This window comes from Cervus canadensis, chromosome 33, assembly GCF_019320065.1.
Source record: "Cervus canadensis isolate Bull #8, Minnesota chromosome 33, ASM1932006v1, whole genome shotgun sequence".
In the NCBI taxonomy this organism is placed as follows: domain Eukaryota; kingdom Metazoa; phylum Chordata; class Mammalia; order Artiodactyla; family Cervidae; genus Cervus; species Cervus canadensis.
Genome location: NC_057418.1, coordinates 23,563,038 through 23,589,590, shown reverse-complemented (window position 1 = coordinate 23,589,590; position 26,553 = coordinate 23,563,038). Strand labels below are relative to the sequence as shown.

Genomic DNA, 26,553 nt, shown 5'->3' with positions numbered 1-26,553 from the left:
TCAAGAGGGGAGAAAGTTTTGTGGAGTTAGAGGCTTGAGAACAAGACTCAGTGAAGGCTTGGGCAGAGAGAGCTATTAGGAAAATGAGCAGGAAGGGAATTTTAATAAATCTAACTCTGACTGTAGTTTCAATTCACCCTCCTGCTGCTGCTGCTGCTAAGTCGCTTCAGTCGTGTCCGACTCTGTGTGACCCCGTAGATGGCAGCCCACCAGGCTCCCCCATCCCTGGGATTCTCCAGGCAAGAACACTGGAGTGGGTTGCCGTTTCCTTCTCCAACGCATGAAAGTGAAAAGTGCAAAGTGAAGTCACTCAGTCATGTCCGACTCCTAGCAACCCTGTGGACTGCAGCCTACCAGGCTCCTCCATCCATGGGATTTTCCTGGCAAGAGTACTGGAATGGGTTGCCATTGCCTTCTCCTCACTTCACTCTAGGATTTTCTTAAAACCTAAGTAGAGTTTGAACTACATTGGTATTGCTTTTTGCAGTGGGAATTTCTTTTCTAGAAATAAAACTTTGAGGTTGAACAACGTGGATTCTGGCCATTAAAGAGTTCAGAAGGATTATTGCATTTTTATCAATCATCAAAATGCCACCTCAAATCCGAGAGGTGGGTCATCCCAAGAAATGTTGTTCATTTGCTGTTTAATCAAAAAGTAACATAAATCCATGGAGTGTGTGTGTGCGTGAGTGCTCCTCTGTACCTATGCCAAACACACAGACACTCAGTTGTGTCTGACTATGCGACCCCATGGACTGGGGCCTGCCAGGCTTCTCTGTCCATGGAATTTTCCAGGTAAGAATACTGGAATGGGTTGCCATTTCCTGCTCCAGGGAATCTTCCTGACCCAGGGATCAAACCTGTTTCCTGTCTCCTGCATTGGCAGATGGACTCTACCACTGGCCCATGTGTGGTATAACCACCATTTTCTACCTATTTACCTGCCCTTCTTCCATATTTTTATTGTAATATACCTACAAGATACTGGATCTATGTCTTGTAATATACCTGTAAGATACTGGATCTATATCTTGGTGAAAAAGTGTTGCATAAAATTTACAGACTGCTTTATCCAGGAGTTACTTCATACTTAACCAATATGTTACCGTTAAGCAGTGGAAGCAATTGAAGATGCCATTTCAGGAGTGTTTTCCAAGATCACTCAGCTCTTCATTGGAAAATTCACCCTCAGTTGACCTCAGAGCCTCAGCCTCCTCCTCCATGCTCCTCTGTACCTATGCCAAACACACAGAGGCCAAACTTGCTGGGGCAGAAACAGGTGGGGGACTGGGAGAAGACTCTAGGCAGAGCCCTGTCTTTTAGGCGGGATGAAAATGGTCTGAAAGTAGATTGTGGTCATGGTGGCATAACTCTGTGAAAATACTAAATCTTAACAGGAGTACTGGGGGTAGTATACTGGGGGTACACTTTATAGAGTTCATCTTTAATCTTCCCTTCTTGCCCTTCCCACACTGAAAGATAAAACCAATGAGACTTTTGATACAATTTACAATTCATTTTATTATTCTGGTGCAAGAAAACATGTCCAGATATATTTTCAATTTCAGTTGCAAAACAAACTGACCTGAAATTTACAGTCTTTAATATAACTGTGATTGCCAATAAATGTGCAAGATTATAAAAAGTGAATTAACTCGTTGGTAGTACAAAGTCTATGCAGAAGAATCTTTTATACCTAACACATTTTTTTAAGACTGCACAGCAATTCTGTTCATTTAAAACACATATGTGTTAAAATAATATATTTCAGCTGATTATGGATATCACAAACAGAATGTAAAGATACTACATTTCCTCAAGTACTAATTGTTTTATTCTGTTCAATTTTGAGTTTCCAACCACCCTTTCCACAGACCAAAACACAAATGCATGCAAATAATATAGAAATGAAAGAAAATCCAGTAACAAAATTAAGAATTATAATAACTTATGAGGTAAGTTTTACTTTCACGTGTTCAGATATCAGTTAAGAAATGCCTCTCTTTACAAAGCATATTTATGATGTATATTATATTGTCACTGAGCCCTTAGAGCCCAAAATCAAGTAAAATTTCATGCCTCCTAGAACATTAAATACCATGCAGCATAGTACTTTTAAAAATGTTAACTTTTAAAGCAGAATTGACTTCTATTTCTGCCCAATTAAGTTCATTAAGATCATTTGAAATGATACATTTGACTTGAAATAAGTTACTGAAATTCCAACATCAGAGTGAAGTATCTGTAATCAGTGTAATCCACCTAGCCCCAAAACAATGCAGTGGGGCAAAGCGTTCAAACGAGAAAGCATCGGAGAGCGTATAAATGACCACCAAGAAGCCAAGCTTCCCAGAGGTTTGCTGGGGCTGCCGACTGTCGGTCAGATCTTTCTACACAACTGAAAGTTCCTACACCAAGTCAGAGTGGACCATCAAACTGAAATACTCCGTATTTCCCAGTGGTCAGCCAGTTGGGCTCAGAAGCTGTGAGCTGTTCACCTTGCCCGGGCTGCAGACCAACCTGAACCTCAGCCTTTAATGTTCTAATGCTGCACAGAGGTGCAGGGTGGAAGCCACTCAATGCCTCGTGAAATGGAATGGTAAACTCCCATCTTCTGTCACCAGTCAGCTTCCTATAATTCAAGTCACCCTTGAAGAAAATTAAATGTGCCTTTTGTAGTGCAGCATGTAAGTCAGGAGCAACCTGAGACATGGTACTGAAATCATGAGGCAGAGTCCAAAATATATGATCGAGGTAAACCCATCTGCCTGTTTTAATATGGTCTTCCCAGTCAACCCCACACTGGGACACCCACTTATTATTAGAATGCTTTAGTTGTTTGATTATCCAATTAAAATCGTGTAGAGTAGTATCAGAAACAAACCATGGAATCGTTTTCCCATAAAAATGGATCTTAGTAGCCAGTTTGGAGGACAACAAGAATTCAGCTAATACTAAGTCTGTAATAAGTTCAAACCCAGAATTATCCAGAACAATATCCACTCGAGTAACAGATTCTTTTTCTCTTGTTTTCTTGTAATTGCTTAGCAATGACCAAAGACGATCCATGTCGTTCACTAAAATGAAAGGTTTTAGGTCTTCTAATGAATTCATTATATTGGTCTTCTGAGAAATATGTTCCCCACCTGATAGAGACAGATCACACTTATTTCCCCACAGTGAAATCTGAAAAAGAAAAAGCACAATACATGTATCCTTCTTTTGAATAACTAATTAAAAAAACTCTATTATGTAGGATGTAATGGGAGGAGGCGTTGCTAAAAAATGTTCATAAAATTCATTTCTATGAAACTCAATATAAAATGTCCATCCAATCTACATTTTCTCTAATAATGCTGCATAAAAAAGCTGTGGCCTCTACTTTCAAAGGATATCCAGAATCTGGTGACCTGTACCACCTCTGATGCTACCGGCTCAGTCCAGGCCTGAGTCGTTTCAGTAACAGAGCTACCTATTTCCATGCTTGTTTCAGTCTATTTGCAGAAGTAATCCTTGACCTAAGTCATGTTATGCTACTCCTCCGATTAAAACCTTCTAACAGCTTCTTGTCTCAGCATGAGTAAAAACCAAAGTCCTTGCCTTTGCTCCAGGGCACCCTGGCTTCTACGGGGGTCCCTGCAGCACCTCTCCTTTCTGCTCCTCATTTCCTGAAGCCTCTTCCCCCCCTGTGTCTCTCTGCTGTTAAATGCATACCAGTTTACTTTTCAACTGTTTAAATAGACAGACAGACTCAGGAGAATAATTATTATATTTACCTGAAGAATTTTAAAAAATTCATTTTTCAGTTGATTTTCATCTAGGTCTTCAATAGTTTTCCTCAACTCTTGCAGGTGAGTACATAAGGCAATGACAGATTCCTGAGATTCAAAGAAATTTTGGTCTTTCAATTCTTTAAATATATCAAAGTCATCGATTGGTGGACTAAAGTAGGGGAAAAAAAATAAGTGAAACATTTCTATAACTCTGTACCTTTTTTTAAACATTTGAGTAATTGCAGTTTTTTTAAAGAGAATGGTAGCAACCCATCCAAAAAATCAGTGGTGATTTTTATTAGGTATAACAGACAAGTTACACAAAAATAATCAATTTACACTAACTAAATAAAATTAAATAAATTATGCAAAAATAAATACCCAAACTCATTTTAATTAGTTGTCAAATATACTGGAAGTATTAAATAATTATGGGGACTGTATCCATAATTATTTATCCGGTGGGTTTTTAGGACAAAGGGGAAAGAGAAACAGAATTTCACGACAATTGCTTTAGTTTCACAAACATTTTTTCAGGTGCTCAGTGTGGTTCAGGCTCCAAATAACAAACATATGGATATAAACAGAATAAATGAATGCAAGTCAAACACAGAATATTACAGGAACCCAATGACTACTTGCTATAAAGCAGACAGCACTAATGTAAATATTATTCTAATAACAAATTTTGATCATTTATGTGTAGATTTCCAATTTTTTAGCAACTTTTACTCCCAAGTTGACTTTGACCAATGGTGATGTATGTTCTGTGGCTACATATTCATGTTGTCCAATGAGAGATCAGATAATATTGGCCTAAGAAAAATGTAAAAATACATACTAGCATAACAGACTTTACAGAATCAAATGTAAAGACATTCAGATCATCTGATCTTCAAAATTAGCTACTTTTTCCAGGGGTCTCCTATCTTAGGATAAAAAGGCAATATGGCAGATGCAATGGGATTGATTAAGATCAAAACCAAAAACATACCAGAATTTACACACCCCAGTGATGGCTGCCTCCCCCCAGTCAGTGAGTCAGCCTGGAAAGCTACACCCTTAGTCCAAGAATGCTGCCATTGCTCAAAGCACTTTTGGAATGCCTCTTTGGGAATTTTCCTCAGAACCTGTTATTAAATGTACTGTCAGCGATGAGTATTTTCATGCTTTGGAGTTAATTTGTTTTCGGAAACAGCCAAAAGTCACTCAAAGCAATTTCAGTAGAATGAAGCATGTAAATCAAATGGAATATAACATTTTTGGTCAAAAATGAGGAGTGACTAAATAATGAGACTAATCTCATTTTGAGGTTTGTCAACTGGCTCTGAAAGAAGTTTCAAAGAACTAAAAGACTTTTTTACCAATGGCAGCATTGCTGAAATGAATCATTCTCTCAAGGTGAGAAAGGGATAAATGTATTTGGATGCATGGGTTCCACTGCAGGGGTCAGCAAACTGCAGCTTGCAGGCCCTCTCTGGCCCACCATCTGTTTTACATGATCTGCAAGCTCAGAATGGCTTGCACAGTTTTGAACAGTTGGAAAAAAATTTAAAAAGATTTTGTGATACACAAAATTCAAATTTCAGGGTCCATAACTCTGCTGCTCTATCAGAACACAACCATGTTCACTTATATACTGCCTATGGCTGCTTTGGCACCGCTAAAGCTGAGGAGTAGCAACAAAGACCATGAGTCCCCAGAGCCTAGAGTACTGACTGACTGGCCCTTTACAGACACATCTGCAGACCCTTGTCTGGCCTTGTGGCACAGCATGTGGGATTTCCGCTCCCCAACCAGGAACTGAACCTGGGCCCTGCAATGGAAGTGCAGGGTCTTAACCAGTGGACTGCCAGGGAAATCCCTTGAGACCTGTTCCTTATATTTTAAGAGAGCAAACTCACATAACTACAAACGATTTCAGAGATTTTAAAATGTTTGCCATTTTACAATCTACTAGAGCTGTATATGTGTACACACCTGACCCAGGGGTTCACTCCTAAGTATATACCCAGCAGAAATACACACAGATGTTCACCAAGAATATGTGGTTAATGTTTGTGGATCCAAAGGCGGTGTGTGGGGGCCTAAAGTTCTGCCTTTTGATCTGGCCACTAGGGACACAACATGTTCCGGTGAAGACTGCTGAACACTTAAGAAATGTGCACTGTTCAGCATGTATATCACACTTTAATAAAAGCTTGGAAATGGATGCCATTTTCTCCATATTTTCATTTTTCAGTATCTGAAGCATATTTAAATTTTATATATGGCTAAAACTTTGAATCTTAATTTGCAGACTATTCAACCACTTAACTCTAAAAAACCCAAAATATACATCTTGACAAAGAAAATTCAAAATATGTTTCAGTATGAGGGGCAAAGTCATCAGAAACGTATCTTAAAGCTAACATGGGCTTTGTGCGCATGTGTGCTAAGTTGCTTCTGTGGCGTCCGTACTGTTTTTGACCCTACGGATTATAGCCCGCCAGGCTCCTCTGTCCATGGGATGCTCTAGGCAAGAATACTGGAATGGGTTGACATTTCCTCCTCCAGGGGAACTTCCCGCCCCAGGGATCAAACCTTCATCTCTTACGTCTCCTTCATAGGCAGGTGGGTTCTTTACCACTAGTGACACCTGGGCAGCCCCTATGTGTGCTTTGGGATCCTGGAGAAGCTAGATAGTTCTTTGGTCACTCTGGATGGGTCACTGACCCAGGATAGGAATTCTTCATATAAGAAACCTAACAAGTTGGACACTTAAAAACTACTTCAAGGGTAGGAATAAATTAGGAGTATGGGATTAACAGATACAACTACTACACATAAGATAGATAAGCAACAAGGATTTACAGTATAGCACAGTGAACTGTATTCAATATCTTATAATAACTTATAATGGGAAATAATCTATGTGTGTATACACACACACACACACACACACAGATATATCTGAATCACTTTGCTATACACCTGAGACTAACACAGTATTATAAACCACTATACTTCGATTAAAAAAACAACTTCTTCAGTGCTAGTTCCTCTGGAGGACAGCCCTTCTTTGTACTACCTCTAACCTGAGTATCAGACAAATACCCAAATCTTCAAGTATTTGCCAAAGAGATCCCCTTAGGAGAGTTCCACACCGCTGACTCACTAATATTCTCGTCCCCGGAACTTCAGGCTGAATGTTGCCTCTATCCCTGTTATCAAGCTGTTCCTGGACCAATGGGCACCAGCACAGGCTAGGCAGAATCTCCCTGGGGCATGGAAAGAAAAACCAATGTGCAGGCCCCACCATGGACAAATTACACCATTAGGATTCAACGTAACAATTTCAAAATCTGCATATTTAAAAACAAACCAAAAAACCTTTGCCCAACTGAGTGACAAGCAGCTGTGCTTGTAAGCTTCTGTCCTAGATCTTTCACTCTGAACTAGATCCACCTCCAGAACTCAGAAACAGCACTCCTTTCACTTTTCTAACATCCGAATTCCTCTAAGCCTGTTCAGGGTGCCACTCAGTGTTTCAACACTTCAGCAGCTTTGTCTGATACCATGGATATTTTCCAGAGTTATGAAACCATCACCCAGAACATCAGACTAACCTTAGTCCTGGAAAGATATCCAAATGCACTACTTGTTTGAGGAGGGGGCTTATCTGACTTACACAGACCAGGCTCCAATACTGGTTCTACCAGTTACTCACCATGCAGACTCGGAAAAGATACTAATCTCTCTGAGCCTCAGTTTCCTCCACTGTAAAATGGAAACCATAACACCTATATGTCACTGGGTTGCAAAATAACAGAACTGAGCTGGTATTCAATACATGATAGTGCCTAGTGTTTGCTAGTCTTTTGCTTGGGTCTGTGTGCCACGTAATATGCTATATTTTTAGTGAGTGTATTCTGCTTTTAAAGCACAAGACCTAAAACCTACTTATTCAGCAAATACTAAAAAAACTGCGACCTTATAATAATTTATAAACATTAAAACAGAAAAAAATTAATAGACTCAAGTTTATGCATGTTTCCCTAAGTAATCTTTTTATTTTACTTTCAGTGCTGGTTTAATTAAGTGCCTTCAAGTATCCTATGCTATGCTGAGGAATGGATACCAAAGGAGTCCTCTTATTCAGCAAACCTGTATTTCTGTAACCTGTGAGCTAAAAGAATGATCCACATTACATTTTCTTCTGCTCTACAAGGCAGTTCTCTATCAGAATTTTCCTAGGAAAAAATTAATTTGTATAAGCAACTCTATAAAAAAGTTATTCTGGAACATGTGTTTAACTTTTTGAGTCATTTTCTAATCTAGCCATTAAAAACAAGAGCGGAAAATTAAGATAGTGCATCAGAACAATGCAGTGACTCCCTGTTCTGTTGACTTCTTTTAGCAAATTAATTGACATATTATCTATTTTTAAAAACAAAACATATGCTTACTTTGTCCTGTCTTGATTTTTTATATAAACAATTATTTCAAATTAACATTTTTTTGCTTATTAAGAACAATTTGTTGTATTCTGCAAATAAGTAAGCTCTTATAAGAACTTTTAATTAGTTCCTACTTCAGATATTTAATCTTAGGTTCTATTCTAAGCAAGTGGATAATAACTGTCAATAATCAATTACAACAATAACGTTTGCAGAAATATCTAATAGCACCATTAATATCTGCTGAACTGAATTCAGGCTTCCTTTGGCTTTTATTTTAAAACTTACCATTTTTTAAAGAAAGCATAAATTATCTACATTTGTTATTTGATGGTTACAAACTTACCTTTGGATAATTGCTTCATGAATTCTACGGTACATGTAGCATTCTACAAATAGCCATGGTGAGAGAAACCACCTTGGTTTCCCATCACTTTCATTTAAAAGACTCTGTTGATATTCTAGGTACTGATTCCATATGTCAGTATCAACAAACTTTTCAACCAAAGGAACAATTGGCTTATCTGTTTGCAATTCGTTCCGTAATTTAGAAAGAAGAGAAATTGCTTTCTTTTCAGCTTCCAGGCCTTTCTGCAAAAACATGGGAGGGGGGGTTGCTTATATATATAATATATATACACACATGTATGAACAGTCTACATTACAATTAATTTATATGTAATTATCTTATCTATAGCTATAAAAATACATATGTACACACATATAACATATATACATAATTCCTCTAGGGTAACAAATTTCTATGGATCTAAATTTAAGAAGGAAAAAATAAAACATTTCAAAACTACATTTTATGTCTTTCACAAACGTATAAACATTTAAATTTAGAATTCTTAAGTTGAAAAATCAAAGAACACAAACAGATCTCATATCGACATTATCTTGCCTTACCTAGTCCGCCTTTTTTTAAAGTTTCATGTTATGAACTTATCTCCAGGTGAAATGACCATTACCACATACAGAAAACTGCTTATTGTGTTTGTTAGACTTAACCACAAAAGAATTAAGTAAAAACACAATTCTTACCTCTCCATGTTTCTCAAAAAATTCACTTTTATGTCGATGCAATGTATCAATAGCTTTGGTTAAGATCTGGGGTGATCTGTCTTTAACTGTAAGATACGCAAATGATCTAGAAAAGAGTCACACACACAGCAGATTATTCAGTAGCACTCACATTAGAAGATTGTCATCTTTCAGTTTTTGGAACACCTCATCTAAATTTAAATTCCTTTGCAAACAACTCCTGTAAAGTAAACCAGCATTGCCCAACTCCTAGAGTAACTCAAGAAAATCGGAAAACCTCTCTGAGAGTGTTAGTCGCTCAGCTCTGTCTGATTCTTTGCAACCTCATGAACTATAGGCTCTGCCCATGGGATTCTCCAGGCAAGAATACTGGAGTGATTAAGCCATTCCCTTCTCCAGGGGACCATACCCACCCAGGGATAGAACCTGGGTCTCCCGTATTGCAGGCAGATTCTTTGCCATCTGAGCCACCAGGGAAGCCTGGAAAACCTCTCAGGTGTCTCAGAAAAACCACGCAAGCTTTGTGCCTGAAATCTCAGACTATTCCCTGGAGTGTTTAATCATTCTTACCCTTCTTATTGTATTCCTCTTCTTCTCCTTAACCAGAAACTAGTCTAACAAAGTGATAAGACAGAAGCAGAATTATCCTAAAAGTCAAACAGGCTTTCCTCCTAGGTTTATTATTTACTAAATGACCTTTCCTACCTAGAAAGGTGAGGCAATGGATGTAAAACTGCCTGAAACACTTTACAGTGAAGAAATATGTAGAGAAAGACATTTACAACCCTGCTTCTCTTTGTCTATATTCTCAGCCAACATTAATTCTTTTCAAAGGTTTTTCTTGCTGCCTTCTTTCCCTCCCCAGTAACTCCTTCCATCCTCTCTAACCCTAAGCAAAATTAAGGCAAGTTACCATCTTGCTTTCCTAACCAGAAAATGAGATTTTCTAGAAGTGTCAGAGAATGAAGAAAGCTGGAGATGAGGAAAAATCTGCGTATACTCGAATCAAAAATTAAAGATACTCTTGATTTTAGCCATACAAAAATCAAGATTTACTGATTATCATTGTATGTATTATTAGTTTAAGGAAATACATGGTTCAGATAGGGGAAAAAAAAACTTTAGCACTGTGAAGTTTTTAAATAGAAAGCACAAATCAACTTATCAGTTCATTTATATCTTCAGATCACCAGAGACAATGTAAAAACAAAGACAGTTGGAATACTTCTGCCCAAATCTCCTATGCTAACTTAAATTTGGGATAATCACACTTGTAAAAACTCAAGTATCTTATTCCAGTTTTCAAAAATAGGATTATATGCCCTCAGTAGTTCTTTAAGAGCCTTCTTCAAACATGAACCATAAAGCTTAAAGGAAAAAAGTTGCAAAAATGCTTTCTGATTCTGTGGCTTTTACAGTGAACAGGTTTTAATATGCAAGATATGAAATGAAGTTGCTTCACTCATGTCCGACTCTTTGCGACCCCATGGACTGTAGTCTGCCAGCTCTTCTGTCCATGGGATTTTCCAGGCAAGAATACTAGAGCTGGTTGCCATTTCCTTCTCCATGGGATCTTCCCCACCCAGGGATCGAACCTGGGTCTCTCGCATTGCAGGCAGACTCTTTACCATCTGAGCCACCAGGAAATAGTAACTGCTCTGATCAGAATTTAACTTTTAACAATTACTACTAATTCCTTGGAAAAACAGAAAGAATACTAAATCAATTGACACTTGAATTTTCCAAGGCAGCAGATACAAAAAGTGACAGTTCTTTGAGATTCTACTTAACTAGTTAAGTCACTCAGTCGTGTCTGACTCTGCGACCCCACTGACTGTAGGCTCCTCTGTCCATGGACTTCTTCAGGCAAGAATACTGCAGTGGGTGCCATTCCCTTCTCCATGGGATCTTCCCAATTCAGGGATCAAACCCAGGTCTCCTGCATTGCAGGCGGATTCTTCACCATCTGAGCCACCAGGGAAACCACTTAACTAGAAAGTATTGCTATTTTTCTAGCTACTAAATTTGCTCATAGGTTTACAACTCCAAGAGTAACTAACGTCTCAGGTCCAGGGACTTGGATGAAGGCAGATACACCTAGGACTCAAAATTTAAGGATGTAGACACTCCCTATATTTGCCTGAAGGTGAGTACAAGCTTAAATTCAGGGCCTAAGGTGCTTCTCTGACCTCAATCCATTGCTGGTACAGTCAATTTTTTCCAAATGTTCTTGTGTTTTGCAATATTTTTCAGTAAGGACACATCTCAAATGTAAATTAGGCCTTCCAATTTGTACTAACATATATTTGTATGGAATCTATAATATGACTTTTAAAAAAGTAAGACGGTACAGGTACTTACAGTGGGATTACAAATTAATCCGATTAAGGATAGAAGAAACACATTTCTCTATAGATCTCAGATCCCTAACTTTTGCAGAGAGCTTTAAGCATCCCCCTCAAAAAGTAGGTTTATTAATTAAATAGGGTTAAGAGTCACGCGCTGCAACACTCTGAAAGGGGGCCTAACACGCTCACGACAGTCATGCGTGAGTTAAAAAATAATAATAAACAGTATCGAACCACTTTAAAGACGCATTAACTGTTCGATACAAATTAATGCAAGCCAACCAACACCCTCGAAACCATCACTTGTAGAGACAGGTAGGGGTAAACGGGGATTTCCAGTCGGGATTCGCAGTCCGTTCCCGTGTAGGCAAGGCAAAAAGCCACGAATCACACCGCAGGGAGGAAGCAGCAAAGACAGTCCGAGCCTGGAGCCCGACGAGCGGCCGCTTAGCCCTCGCCTCCCCGCGAGCCGTTAGAAACCTAGCCGTGGCCCCCGGGGAAGCGGAGCCGGGCGGCGGGCTGGAACTCGCGGGCGGCGGAGGAGCAGGCGCCTCCAGCCCGCCTCCGCTTCCCTCCCCGGTACCCACAGGTTCCCCACGAGGCCCAGCTTTCCGCAGAAGCGGGGAGGAGGAAAAGGAGCCGAGAGAGTGGCCGAGGAAAGCGACACGAACCCTACGTCCCGCGCCGACAGAGATGCCGGAGGCCCCGCCATCACCTTCCGCGCTCCCGACTCCTACACTCGGGTCTCACCCGCCGCAGGAGGGGAGGCGGTGCCGGCGCGAGGGAGGAGCCGAGAAAGCGAGGGAGGTGGGTTTAAAAAAACACTTTTGAATGAGGAAACTTTATTTGGTGCTTGTAGAAGAGACAATGGCCGGCTCGAGGACCCGGAGATATCTTCCGGGGATGAAGGCGGGGACAGCTGAGGGCGACGAGAGGAGCGGAATCAGGAAGCGGGCGGAAGGCGGAAGCAAGCAGGGACCGGGACGTCTCAGGGACCAGGGAGCGGCTCGGGTCGCGGCGGCACGGGTCACGTGGTCCTGCGGTCACGTGGGCAGGGCGACTCACGCTCCGCGGGGGCCTGGAGCCCTGTGCGCTTGCGCAGTGCCGGGCGCTTGCTGGGGCGCCGGTCGGGATTGGGGCCGCCTGCGGGGAGCGCGCCGGGCTGCGGCTGCTGCTCGGTCCGCGGAAGCTCGCGCGCTCCGCGCATCCCTCTTCTGTCCGGCCGAGAGGTTAGTGCACTGCCTTGTTCTCCGAGCTTGTATGGTCCCGCACAGCGGTGCCCGCCTTTGCTGCCCGCCGCCCTGATTCTCTTAGGTCACATGTTTCACCGGGACCGCGGAGGTCCCCTGCCTGTTACGGTGATCTTTGGTCGACTTAACTGGGAGTCAAAAGCATTCCATCCATAATACATCTTGAATCGTTTTTTTTGAGCCAGTGCACAGCGGTAACTGCAAAGATCATTTTGAGCAGCTTAAGGAGTTGGAAGGCATGCTCCCAGATTAGCGCCTCTTATCCATTGAATTGTAGCCTAGTTGATACAGTTTTCTTAGTTGGTGTGTTCTTAGAAGTAGGAAATGCATCCAAGAACCGAGTAGCCGCCTTGTATTTCATTCAGAAAATATGAGTTGAATACGTATTGTGTGCTGGGCACTCTGGTCACAGTAGACACAACTGAACAGAAGGCAACTCTTTATCCTCAAGGAGCTTATATGCTACAGGAGAGAGAGACAAAAATCTCCTTTCCTCTTCTGTTTCTTCCCGTTATAGCATTGTGACTACTTACTGTATTTTATAGCCTTAAGACTGTAATTTATAGCGTTGTGGCTATTTACTGTATATGTTAGTGGTTTACTGCATGTATTATCTGTCATCCCCACTGTGATGTAAGTTTCAAAAGACAGGGATTTTTGTCTATTTTTAGCTGTGTTAGCAAGTAGAACAATGTCTGGCACATGGTAGGAACTCAGTTCATAACTGAGTTAATAAAGTAAGAACATGAAGTATTGGTAACTGATGTTAAATGCAGTGGGGAAATAAAAAGTGGAGGAAGCTAGTGCTGCTATCCGGTTTTTTTTTGTTTTTTTTTTTTAATGATTCTTTTTGGCTATGCTGGGTCTTTGTTTGGGCTCCTCAGCTTCTTTTCCCTGCAGCATGTAGGATCTTAGTTCCCTTACCAGGAATCAAACCCAAGTGCCCTGTATTGCAAGATGGATCCTTAACCACTGGACCACCAGGGAAGTCCCTGGTGTGCATTTTGAATGAAGTGGTCCAGGAAGACATCACTGCCTAGGAGGCATTTGAGCAGAGGTCTGAAGGAGGTGAGGGAATAAATAGGTTTACAGACACGTGGGAGAAGAGTATAAGGGTAGTAAGTACACAGATCCAGATGCCAGAGTGACTGGAGCAAAAGGAGGGGGGAAAGCTGTAGGAGACATGAGAGTGGTGATAAAGGCCAGAGAAGGGAGGACCATGCTGTCCACGTTAAGGTCTTTGACTTTTAGTTCAAGTGAAGTGTGAGGCCATCACTAAACTTTACGAAGAGGGAAGATGGAATCTGACTTAGTAAATTAGTATATTTGGTTGTGATATTCAGAAGAATGTGAAGAACAGAAGCTGGGAACCCAGTGCGGATGCTGTGACAGTGATCCCTGGGCAAAACAGCAGCGTGGACCAGGGTGGTGGCCGGGTTGTTGAGGACCAGTCGGACCCAAGCCAGTGGGACTTGCTGACAGACTGGTTATGGAGAAGGAAGAGAAGCACCAGGTGGCCTGCAGGTGAGGGGCGTTAGCGAAGATAAGGATGTAGTTGCTGTTTCAGGAGTCGGGGAGACTGTGGGAAGAGGAGGATCTGTAGAAAGGTTTCAGAAGCTCAGTGTTGAGCCTGTTACAGTTTTCATGCTTGTCAGAGTAGTTTAGGGATAAATATTTGCTATTTATCAGTATAGGTAACTACATCAAACTGTGAGTTTGGAGGAGATCAACGGGAACTGGGAATAGAGAAGAAATGTGGCCCAAATACTGAGCTTTGGTGCGTTACATTCTTGGGGTCAGAAACCAGCAGGAGAGACGGAGGTGCACCCCGTGAGCATGAAAGTGGCGAGTGAGGGAGGGTGGAGTGGTCCGCTGTATCCCACGTTGCTGGTCGGTGAGGGGAAACGAAGGCTGAGAAGTGTCTGATGCAGGGGTCGTTGCTGGCCTTGACAAATGGGTTTTGGTGAAGTGATAGGAATGAAAGCCCGATGGGAGCGGGTTCAGGGATATCAGAGAAGAGGCGGTGAAGACAGGGAATAAAACTGCTTTTCTGAAGATATTTTAAAAGCTACAGGTTCTGCCTCCCAAATATCACAGGGACTCATCCTTGTCCTCATCCTTTTATTTTATTTTATTTTGTCCTCATCCTTTTAAAGGGAGATAACATATATGCAGTGGTTTCAGTGTTGTCTTTGGAACTGGAAAGGCCTGGGACTTCCTTCCAGCTCTGCGTCGCAGACTATAAGCAATCCACCCCACTGAGCTTCCGTTTCCCCTGTGAAGTACCTCCCAGGACTGTTGTGAGGTGAAGCAGAGGATTTGCTGGGTACCAAGTACTCAGGAAGCAATGTCTTAGTCTCCATCAGTTCCTCCTCTACGTTTTAACCACAGATATGTTTCTTAGACACGTATCTGACGATGTGCGTCTCTTGTGAAAAGCTCTGCCTTCTCCCTGTTGGTGGAAACTCGTTAGGATCAGTACTTAGGATCCAGCCACTTCTGCCTCCCCTGGAGCTACACCCCGTTTGTCAGGTGAACTGTGTACCTGGGGCGGGTGGGGAGCGGGGGACTTGTTGATCCCTCTGCCCTTTTGAAACCCGGTTCAAATGTCACCTCTGATAAGCCCCATCCACCCTCAGCCAGAGGTTCCTTTCTCTGCACCCAAGAGCAATTGGTATATAACTCTGTAACGTACTCATCATAGTATACTGTTTCCCCACTAGATGGTGAGTACTGAGATTGTTGTTATATACCTGTATTTCCAGCCCCTAGCATGTTACTTTGTTAAACAATTGTTATTGATTTCCTACTACAAGCTTACTTCTTTTTTGCCTGCTGTGGGGCATGTGGGATCTTAGTGCCCCAACTAGGGATCCAGCCTGTGCCCCCTTCCACTGGAAGCGTGGAGTCTTAACCACTGGATGGCCAGGGAAGTCCCTCCAGGCTTCCTTTTAAAGAACAAATGTTTTAAACTGTAAATAAGAGGGGAGATTATTTACGCATAGCATTTCTATTGGGGGAGGTGTGTGTATCTTAACAACCTTTCACCCTACTGCCATGCCCAGCCCCACCCTGAAAAGCATGTTCCCCTTCAAGAATCAGCTTGAATCTTTCTGGGAGCCTTTCCTGACTCTACATGTAGACTTCGGAACCTTCTGTTGTAGTTCTTTGGTGGGGCCTAGGGCTGCACCACTCGGTTATAATGAGGCATTTGCACACGCCTGTCTCCTTCAGGAGACCATTAGCTTGATGGCAGGAACCCTATTCTTCCATGGATGTATCCCTGGTCCCAGCTCATTGCTTATCTTATTTTAAAGGCTGAATAATTTTTTTTTGGCCTTGACATTGGGGATCTTAAGTTTCCTGACCAGGAATCGAACCCATGCCCTCTATAGTGGAAGGGCAGTCTTAACCACTGGACAGCCAGGGAAGTCCCTGAATACCTTTTGAATAAAGGGGTTTAGAAGTACTAATTTCATTTTAAATAGTTGATATGCTAGTGAAGTAAATGAAGAGATCATCATTACTCTTTTTTTTTTTTTTTGAGGTCCTTTTCATGTCCTTGTAACCTTCCAGAAAGAAGGCCAAAAGTTGACTACAGGTGATGGAAACATTAAAATTTATTTTTTTTAACCTTTTACTAGGCTTCAGTTGGAGAAGGAAATGGCTACCCACTCCAGTATTCTTGCCTGGAGAATCTCATGGGCGGAGGAGCCTGGCGGGCTACAGTCTGTGGGGTCACAAAGAGTCGGACATGGCTGAGTGACTAACAACAACAGGCTTCAGTTAGATGTATCTGTTTTGCAAATTGTTTTACAGAAATATACCTGTTACCCAGGAAAACATTATACTTGTTTTTTTAATTTATTTGTTTTTTAAATTGAAGGATAATTGCTTTACAGAATTTGGTTGTTTTCTGTCAAACATCAACATGAATAAACCATAGATACATGTATGTCCCCTCCCTCTTGAAACTCCCTCCCGTATCCCTCCCCATCCCACTCCTCTAGGTTGATACAGAGTCCCTGTTTGAGTTCCCTGAGTCCTATAGCCAATTCCCATTGGCTGTCTTTCTTACATATGGTAATGTAAATTTCCATGTTACTCCTCCCCCCTCCCCATGTCTGTAAGTCTGTTCTGTATGTCTGTTTCTCTATTGCTGCCCTGCAAATAAATTCATCAGTACCATCTTTCTAGATTCCATCTGTATGTGTTAGTATATGATATTTATCTTTCTCTTTCTGACTTCACTCTGTATAATAGGCTCTAGGTTGATCCACCTCATTAGAACTGATTCAAATGCATTCCTTTTTATGGCTGAGTAATAGTCCATTGTGTATATGTACCACAACTTCTTTATGCATTCATCTCATATGTATTTTTTAAGTTTTTTTTTTTTTTTCTCAACTTGAACTTTGAATTCTTGTCTTTTAGCTGGGTTATGGTAATGTCAGCCAGACTTCTCAGAGCCCTGGCTGGATCTCACCATATTTTGTCAAAAGCATGTCAGTGCCAAAGACTTATTCATCGAATGTTAAAACCACTTAAGGAATTTGAGACTGCAGCACGCACAGCCCTGACAAGAAATCAGAACTTGGATTTGTTCTTTCCTGATGCAGCAACTGGTGGTTGGAATAAGTCTCAGGTCCTGCGGATGAACCAGAAAATGTCAAATACAAATGTATTCCCTGCATTCAACGCTGTGCGTTGCCAAGATGAAGAAGCTCACCTTCCAACCAAGAACTCCGTCAGTACTCACAGGAAAGTGACTCACAAACCAAATCTGCTGGGTTCTAAGTGGTTTATAAAAATATTAAAGAGACATTCCTCATCTGTGTCCACGGAAGCAGTTTCTAAACAAGACTTTCCGAAAATCAAGAGACCACTGAAAGCTTCGAGGACCAGGCAGCCATCTAGGACCAATCTTCCAGTTCTGCCTGTGAACGAGGTAAAAACACGGGTGGTGGTGGCACCTCTGTTCCCTGACGATCACCCTAAACCCCTGTGTGTCCCAGGTCAGCCTCCCTGCCAGCATAGGAGGGCACCTGCTCAATGCTGGCTTCAGGGTCTTTGAAGCCTAATAGTACAACCTGTTACCTCCAAAAGGAATCAGCATCATAATTATAGGAATTAGTGGTACATATAAAGGGCTTCCTAGGTGACTCAGTGGTAAAGAACCCTCCTGCCAATGCAGGCGACAGGGGTTTGATCCCAGGGTTGGGACAATTCCCCGGAGGAGGAAATGGCAACCCACTCCAGCATTCTTGCCTGGCAAATTCCATGGACCGAGAAACCAGGCGGGCTGCAGTCCGTGGGGTCGCAAAGAGTCAGATGTGATTGAGCAGCTGAGCACGAACTCACAGTGTGTATAAAGGCAAAACAGAGGCAATTAAATATAAAAATGTAGTTTATAAAAGCATTAGTTAGTGGCCTAAGGAAATTTTGGAAAAGACTGGTATTAAGTTCACTTTAGGAATACTACTCTTAAAAAGCCCCCACTTAAAAAAAGTCAAACTGTAGAAATTCTATATTAAGTTTAAGAAAAAAATTTTTAAGTGAACTGTGTAGACAGGTAAGCATTTATAAGCTGCTGATGACTGCGTGGGAGTGGGTGGCAAAAGGACATGGCAAGTTAGAATTGAAAAAGCAGAGTGAAGGTCTTTGCTTTTTATCCTTTGAAGGTTGAAGGGGGTATTTTTATCCCCTGTTATGAGGTTTATGGGAATTTCTCTACAATTTGCTTTTCCCCACTAAATGGTAAATATTTAAGGTGAAGATCAAGCCCTTCATTAACCTGTGTATCTTGCATAATACTTAAAACTATGCCTTATACTTAATAAATGTTTATTAAACTGAAAAGGATGGAAGAGAAGCACAGGAATCTTTGATGTCTGTAGTCATCAACATTAAAAATAGGAGTGTCGAATATTTAAAATTTAATGAGACATTCTGAATCTACCAGAAAACAGGTTAGGGTCGAAACAGGTTAAAATTTCGATTTTGAGAAGTAGACCCTGAGCATTTAATTTGGTGGGTTTTTTTTTTGTTTTTTTTACTGTGAGGTTGACTTCTTTAAAAAAGTGTACAGGCCTTCTTGTCATATCCTCAGGTTGTGAAGTTACAGCCTGATTAGTGTTAGTCACTCAGTCGTGTCTGACTCTTCGTGACTCTGTGAACTATAGCCTGCCAGGCTCCTCTGTCCATGGGCTATCCCAGGCAAGGATATTGGAGTGGGTTGCCATTCCCTTTGATATGGGATCTTCCCAACCCAGGGATCAAACCTGGTCTCCTGCATTGCAGGCAACTTCTTTACCATCTGAGCCACCAGGACTGGTTAATAACTTTCATTTTGTATTCTAGCTTTGTTTACATTTTTGTTTTGTTTCTTTCAAACCCAGGATATAAAGGATGAGAGTTTTGGATTCATTCTACTTTCACCCCTTTCTTTGTAGCTCTTGAGTTTTTAATTAAATTGTTTCACTTATGTGATCATCCGGGAAATTTAGCATTTAAGTAACTGAAAGAAAATTAAGTGTAGAAACCTGAATTATAGCAGATCGAAAAAGGAGGATCAAGTCCCTTTTTTCTTTTGTTATATCTGGCAACCCAGAGCAGGATCAAGAAAGGTTGGCAAAGTCAGAGATGTCACTTTTTTTTTTTTAATAGTTTCTGGTTGTAAATTGTCAGAGGCGTTATTTCTTTGGGTTGTCCATGGACTTGAAAGCAATTTTCCTAAATTCTGTTTTTTATTTTTCTTTTTAGAATTTTTTTTCTGCTTCCAGGAAAGGATTTGAAGTAAATTTTAAAAATTTAATGTTTCCAAAAAAAAAAAAAAAATTTAATGTTTCCAATGAGGTAATAAAAGCATTACATTTAAAACAGAGCAAGCAGTTGACATGAACAGGGAAAGAAATATCAGATACTTGATATGGATAATCTAGTTGAACATTTAGTTCTGAGGAGCCCAGTGATTAAGGAAAAACCAGGAATCCTCCTGGGTTGTACATTTCATGTTGTCTTACAAGAAAAAAAGAAAAACATAAGAATGTCTTGCAAGAAATAACTTTTTTTCCATCACCAAATTTAAGGCATCATTTGTTTCCTGGGTCCTGAGGTAGGACATGTTATGTAACATAGTAGCTGTGACTTCAGTTTGAATTTTGCAAAAACAGAAGCAGTATGTCTTTTCTCTGGAAGCACAAGAAAATGATAGAAAATCTTTTGTATTTCTAAGAGATTTTCTAAAGTGATCTGAGGGACTGTGATTTGGGACCATTATTTTCTAATGATCTCACAGGTGAACATAAGCCGTAGGTAATAGATGCCGAGGGCTGAAGACTAGCTTTTGTCTGCCCCAAGTAGCGGGCCCCTCCATTTCCTTGTGGGCATCACAGGGCTGGCCAGTCCCCTGTAGGGGTGGAGCCCTTACCTCCACTCTGGGCTGAGTCAGGAAAGGACTCTACTTTATACCAGAAAGAGACACACTTTGTCTCATTTCCCATCTGTATACCTGAACTCACCCTCTTCCTGAAATGGACTGCGTGAGCCTGCTCACCTGTGTCGGAGTCAGCACTTCACCTGGTCCCATTTGCAGAGATCCTGCTCTGTTGAGATATCCAGCCTCCATCCCGTTGGCTCATCATTTATCATGACAGGGACAGTGCTCCTGGGCGGTCTGTCCTGTCTTGGAGGAGGACGATGCCTGAGGATGAGGGCCACTCTGAGCAGCGTGGACGCTGGCTGGGGAGGACGGTGGGACCCCCAGTAGCGGCCTTCAGGCTAGCACCACAGCGTGTGGTGAAATTAACTAGTGGGTTGTTAGTTTCTTCTCCCCCTTCGGTTTGCTTGTGTAATGCGATAGCATCAGTGTGTCGCTCATGATGAAGGTATATACCATTCTGTGATGCTTTCGTGTCGGTTATCGGCGTGGGGGCCTGTGTATGGTCTGTATGTGAAGGGCTGCTTTGGGATGTACGCCTCACCATGGGTTGTAGTCAAAAAGCTTAAAATCTGAAGCCTTGTACTATGCTGTCCTGCGCTTAGTTGCCCAGGCATGTCCAACTCTTTGCAAGGCTGTGAACTGTGGCCTGCCAGGCTCCTCTGTCCATGGGGATTCTCCAGGCAAGAATACTGGAGTGAGTTGCCATGCCCTCCTCCAGGGGATCGTCCCAACCCAGGGATCAAAATCAGGTCTCCCACGTTGCAGGTGGATTCTTTACCATCTGAGCCACCAAAGAGAGCCATAAGAAGCCTTATAGTAGTAATGTAAAATGTATCTGTTTTATAACTTTGACCTGTAACCTCTATTTGATCTGAGCCAAAAGGCTGAGAAGCGATCGCCTATAATTTGTACATAACAGGAAAACATACATCCCCCCCACTCAGTAATACAAAAGTAAGATTACCAAAAAAAAAAAAAACCTTAATTTTTTTTTCAGTAAAAGAATGTGAATAAAAATAAACTTTCTTTTTCAAGAAAAGTATTCCATCAGAGTGTGTGATATTCTAAAACAAGAATCATATATAAATTTCTAGCCCCATCTGCTGGAATATGTTTTCTGTGACCAGAAAAATGAAACATAGTACACACACAGTGGTTTTCTTGGCTTTGGTTTGGGTTTTGTTTGTTTAACATTTTAAAATAGAAAGGCCTAAATTTAAGTTGTAAATCCAAGAACAATTTTAGGTTGGTTTGACACATTTATTTAAGAACAAGTTGTTGAGCCCCATCCTAGAACCTGAAGATTGCTATATATTAATATTTGCATTTAATGCCCAAAAAAGAATGATTCATTATAAAAAAAATCCAGAAAAAGACATGTCTGAAAGTGAAAGCTGCTTGCAGAATAAAAACATCTTTAAATGATGGGGGTGGGGGGTGGGGCGGGAGTTAATGGGAAGATGACACACTCTTTCCCTTTCCCAAATGGATTTAAATACAGTCTTGAAATCAAAAAGCAAAGGAAATAAAACTCCCCAAAGAGATGTCTAACAGGTCAAATTGGTAAACCTTGTAGAGTCGTTTATTCATAGAAGATTCATAACTTAAACCAGCTCAAGTCCCAGATGTTTAAGGAGGATACGGAAAGTAGCATGGCGAGCCGTAGAGGTTATGTAATGTAGGCTGAGCCACACGCCGCTCGACACTGGCTGGGACTTTGAGCCAAACTAAATAGGAGATGGCGAGAGAAGGAAAGGTGACCATCTTCAGAACATCCTTGGAATGACTAAGGAAAAACAGACTGTGTTTCAAAATTTATAACCTGACTCTTTGGAGCTCAGCACATATTTTCTCATGGAAGTAGTGATTGAATGCTTTGACTTATGCCATTTCTGAGAATGTGAAACAGTGTAAGTTTGGTCTGTTTTTTTTTTTTTTTAGCACAGATGGGCCTGATCAAAAACATACGTGATGGTGAAGCAGGTGAGAGACAGAAGGGAGTGGGGGGAACAGTGTCAGCCAAAGAACCTGGCCCCCTTCTTGACCCTGGTCAGTTACCACCAGGTGCAAAAGATGCTAGAAGTCTGGGTTTTGTGTCAAATGGCAGTTTGTTGTTGATAGTTTGTTGAGACCTTGAAAACACTATGTGGGTGACTCTTAGGTCAGATAGTTCTCCCGGCTGCCAGAGTAAGGCTCTGATGCTAGAGACAGCCAGCCAGTGCCATTTCCAGTGCAGTAATGGGAAGACCCTCCACTGAACTAGCTGTTAATCTTCTCCTTGTCTCCTGTCTTTTTCATGCGTCCTGCTCTTCCCACTGCAGCCTAAACTAAGCACGTCAGCTCTAGCAGCCCCAGAAGGAACTCTGACGTCCAGCCGGATGCCCTGGGATTTTGCGTAGCAAACTGGAGTTTGTTAGGTTTTGCAGAGTAGAGCTTGCCTGATGTGGCCTTGCCTGAGGCCTCTTACCTGGATTCCTTTCTTTCAGCCACCTTAATCTCATATCCTGCCAGCTCCTCTTAACTCCACGGAGCCTTAAAAGAACAACTAGCGCCCGCCGTTCTAAGCCTTAAGCATAAAAAAATAAAAAATTTAAAAAGTAAACCTTAAGCACAGAACCTGTTTCTCTACTCCAGTAAGCAGCTTTCATCTGACCGTGTGAATCCGTGTGTTTTTGTCAATGAGTGCATTCTTAACCTCTGTAATGATTGGGAATCAGGCTTATCAGATGTGTGCAACAGGAGGGTCCCACAACCACTTATCTCATGTTTGGCAACAATTTCAGCTTTTTTCCCCTAATTGAGTGAAAATCAATAAGAACAGTGTTTCGCTTCTGAGTGGATAGTTTACTGATTTTAGGTTTTTCAGGTCCTCCGTGTATTCTTCTGGTGCTTTTTAAACCACACGTTAGAACGGATGGAAGAAGAGGCATAGCAGGGTGAAGTCATTTCTTGAGAAGGGGCCAGGAGTTAGGTAACAAAAGGAGGAGGAAGGAAGGAATGTATGTGCTACTTTCCTTAAATTGCATACTAGGAATGTAACAGAAAGGGAAAGAAATTAGGAGCCAAGATGAGTAAATCTTAGGAATAAATTTTGATTTAGTGACTCATAAAACTCTTTGACTAACATTGGGCCAAAGCACTGTATGTACCAAAGACAGTAGATTCACTAATGTTCTGACAGGTGGATACTAAAATATAAAATTATGGACAAATGAAAATCCAGATGTAAACTACTTGTTAGACTTTTTAACCCCCTTGCATTTTGATGGTTTAAGCATATATGTCCCTGGTGGCTCAGACGGTAAAGAATCTGCCTACAATGTAGAAGCCCCAAGTTCGATCCCTGGGTCAGGAAGATCCCGTGGAGAAGCGAATGCAACCCACTACAGTATTCTTGCCTGGAGAATCCCATGGACAGAGGAGCCTGGCGGGGCTACAGCCCTTGAAGTTGCAAAGAGTTGGACACAACTGAGCGACTAACACAAACATATATCTGTGCTGTAATAACAGCTGTAATAAATGTTGAACATTTGTGCTTGCATGGTTCTGAGCAGTTGACATTCATCAGCTTGTGTAAACTTCACAACGTTATTCTGAGTTTGTTTTTGTTTTTTTTTTTAATTAATTCTGTGCCTGACCTCTGAGCACCTCTGCCCATAGCTTTTGAATTTTATTGACCACATTCAGTGGTGAGTAATTTATTTCACATTCTATGTAGTGACCCAGCGTACCTACATAGACGTATATGTGACAGAAAACATCATAAAATAAAAGCTACCCTTACTATGAATTATGGACTCTAATATTTTCGATTTCATTCTGTTTATTTATTTTTTTTAAGCTGGTTTGGGCCAACTGAATCAACATCAGGATTCACTGATAGCTTGTGACCTACAGTTTGACAAAAAGACTGTGTGCTGGGCCATATGCTTGCCATGTGTGATCTGTACACACAGCATAAATACATACATGTACACACAGTATGTGTGTACTTCTCCTAGTGCAGAAGCCAAAGCACTCACCTCCAAACCTGGACTCCTTCTCAGATTTGGAGAACTTTCAACCAGAGTGAAATTAACCAGAGTAGAAAAATCTGTAATTCCTTTGTAGATACAGACTAATCTCTTGCCTGTTCAAGGCTAGTGGCAGATTACCAATTGACCTCAAATAATAATGCTGCTGGGAGGAAGAGCTGTGGAAACTCAAGGTTGAACAGACTTTAAATAGCATTTCATCCCGGCGCCCGTACAATCCCTTAATCCTCTCTCTATCTTTTGTTCAGTCTGCGCTTGAAGCACAACTGGTAGGGTTGGTTCCGTTTTCATCTAGGCCATCTCATCTTTTTGACTAGCAGGAGAAAGTTCTTGCATAGGTTGAGCTGAAATCTGCCTCCCTGTGATGTCTTGTTCTCCGTCTTTCTCACATCCTTTGTCCGAACCTTCGAGATGTTTGGAGAAAAGTCTCACCTGCCGACTTTGCAGCACAGAGTCCTCCCTGTAATGGGACAGCCTTGTCAGGCGCCTCTTCATAACCCATGTCATGCTCCTCTCCCTGGTGCAGGACCTGATGCAATGCACCGCGTTTGCAACCGCAGACGAGTACCATCTTGGAAGCCTCTCTCAAGATCTGACCTCCCATGGATACGTCGAAGTGACTAGCTTGCCTCGAGGTACATCTCCTTGAACCAGGGGCCAAGTATGTTAAAATGTATTAGAAAGTAATTTTCCTATGATAACTGTCTGAAATACACATTTGTTCAGGTTTCAGTGTAAACAACTGTATCATAAAAGGGGTGTTAAATCTCTTTATGCAAATGACAAAGATAAGAAAATGCATTTACAGAGAACTTAGTTCTCAGATTAAAATCAGTATGGTTTAATTCAGCTTTCTTTATAGGATCACTCTTACTTGGGATGATCAAAGGCCATGCCACTTCATTTCTGTCACATTTAAAAGTTATTAGTAAAAAAAAAAAAAAGTTAATAGTATTACAGAAGAACCATAAAATTGATAGAAATATTGAAGAGAGTCTTAAAAGAAAAATTTTCCAGTAGAATCCAACACTTTAAAACTAATAGAATTAGTTAAAAGATAAACACAGTATTTAAAAGGAGAATTAAACTGAGGGTTGTAGGGTAGTGTGAGGAACACTTCTTGAGAAATACATGAAAAAATAAGTGACTTGGAACACTTAGAAAGATTCATGAATTGACCTCAAAGTAGCAAAAATAGTAGGTGGAAAACCTTGCTGCTACAGAGAAAATTTTTGAAAGTCACTGACCCTGTAAGAAACAGTTGAAATGTCATGGTGCTTTTTGGCCTTGATGATCTGACCAGACTATTTGGTGGCAGAAAGAAATGTAATTGACTTAGAAAAACAGCTGTGTCCAGGGCTCCCCCCGCCCAGAGATGAAAACTTGCCCTGGGGTCTTCTTGGCTGATTGCAGAGGCGGTTAGCAGTGTGATCCTCTGCATCACAGACTTGGCTTCTCACACCATTCTGCTGCCCTGGATCTCGCCTGTTTCATTTGTGGTGGTCTCCACTGTACGTGTGAGCCTTGCCCTCCATCCATCGATGTAGCATCAGTACTCAGGGAAGTGTGACTGCACCAAAGAAGGGGGTTTAGGATTCGGTCTCTACCTGAATCCTCCATTCACCGACCTCCATCAGGAACTCTAAAGATTTGAGGATCCTAAGTTTAGGCTAAGAAATTATACAGCAATTTGCATATTAATATTAGTATGTTTATTAATTGATAGATTAACATGTTTATAATTTATGATAGAATATTTATATATTTATAATAAATACTACTAAATATACAAAGTAACTACTTATTAGTGAATATTTATATATTTAATATTTAAAATGTTACAATATTTTAATAGCTACTGATGACTGCTATGGTAGTTCTCATGATTGACTTTGAAATCAGATATGTTTTGAAATGGCCAGTATCTTTGTCTCTGTGCGTTTTCTGTTTTCCACACTTTCTACAATATAATTTAAAATTCAGCGGAATGAGCAGTTTGAGAATATTAAAACTATATTATTAATAAAATTATAGTTAAAGGAAGAGAATATATTAATGGCTCCTCAGCTTTTATTTTAAATTATTTATAAAAAGTAGTTCTTTTTTAATTGAAGTACAATTGATTTCCAGTGTATTAATTTCAGCTGTAGAGCAAAGTGATCCCATTTTATATTCTTTTTTCTATTATGGTTTATCTTAGGATATTGGACATAGTTCCCTG

General features: G+C 41.0%; 2 protein-coding genes across 6 annotated transcripts in view; one reads left to right on the top strand and one right to left on the bottom strand.

Annotated features, from left to right (window-relative positions):
* Window positions 1-1,495: 1,495 nt before the first annotated feature.
* On the bottom strand, window positions 1,496-12,424 carry ARMT1 (acidic residue methyltransferase 1). Its single transcript, XM_043457273.1, has 5 exons — window positions 12,279-12,424; window positions 9,260-9,365; window positions 8,559-8,803; window positions 3,777-3,942; window positions 1,496-3,186 (listed from the first exon to the last, which is right to left on the bottom strand). Exons 1-5 carry the CDS (start codon window positions 12,317-12,319, stop codon window positions 2,419-2,421), a joined length of 1,326 nt encoding a protein of 441 aa, XP_043313208.1. The 5' UTR covers window positions 12,320-12,424; the 3' UTR covers window positions 1,496-2,418.
* A 169-nt stretch (window positions 12,425-12,593) lies between these two features.
* The window catches only part of RMND1 (required for meiotic nuclear division 1 homolog), a 33,724-nt gene continuing 19,764 nt past the window's right edge, over window positions 12,594-26,553 (top strand). For 2 of the 5 annotated variants that reach the window (XR_006267218.1, XR_006267219.1), the window contains exons 1-3: window positions 12,594-12,836; window positions 17,292-17,805; window positions 24,859-24,967. Coding sequence is in view for 3 of the 5 variants with exons in the window: in XM_043457141.1 (XP_043313076.1) it covers window positions 17,299-17,805; window positions 24,859-24,967 (616 nt within the window). In the remaining 2 variants the exon portion in view is untranslated. The remainder of the gene's footprint in view (window positions 12,837-17,291; window positions 17,806-24,858; window positions 24,968-26,553) is intronic. The other 3 variants (XM_043457141.1, XM_043457142.1, XM_043457143.1) reach the window with 3 other exon arrangements.

Excerpts from the sequence above, each read along its gene's own strand:
- ARMT1 (XM_043457273.1), bottom strand. The coding sequence starts at position 12,319 with ATGGCGGGGCCTCCGGCATCTCTGTCGGCGCGGGACGTAGG. Across the intron at positions 8,804-9,259 it reads TTTTTGAGAAACATGGAGAG|AAAGGCCTGGAAGCTGAAAA; the intron begins GTAAGAATTGTG and ends ATGTTTTTGCAG. Across the intron at positions 3,943-8,558 it reads CATGAAGCAATTATCCAAAG|TCCACCAATCGATGACTTTG; the intron begins GTAAGTTTGTAA and ends CCCCTACTTTAG.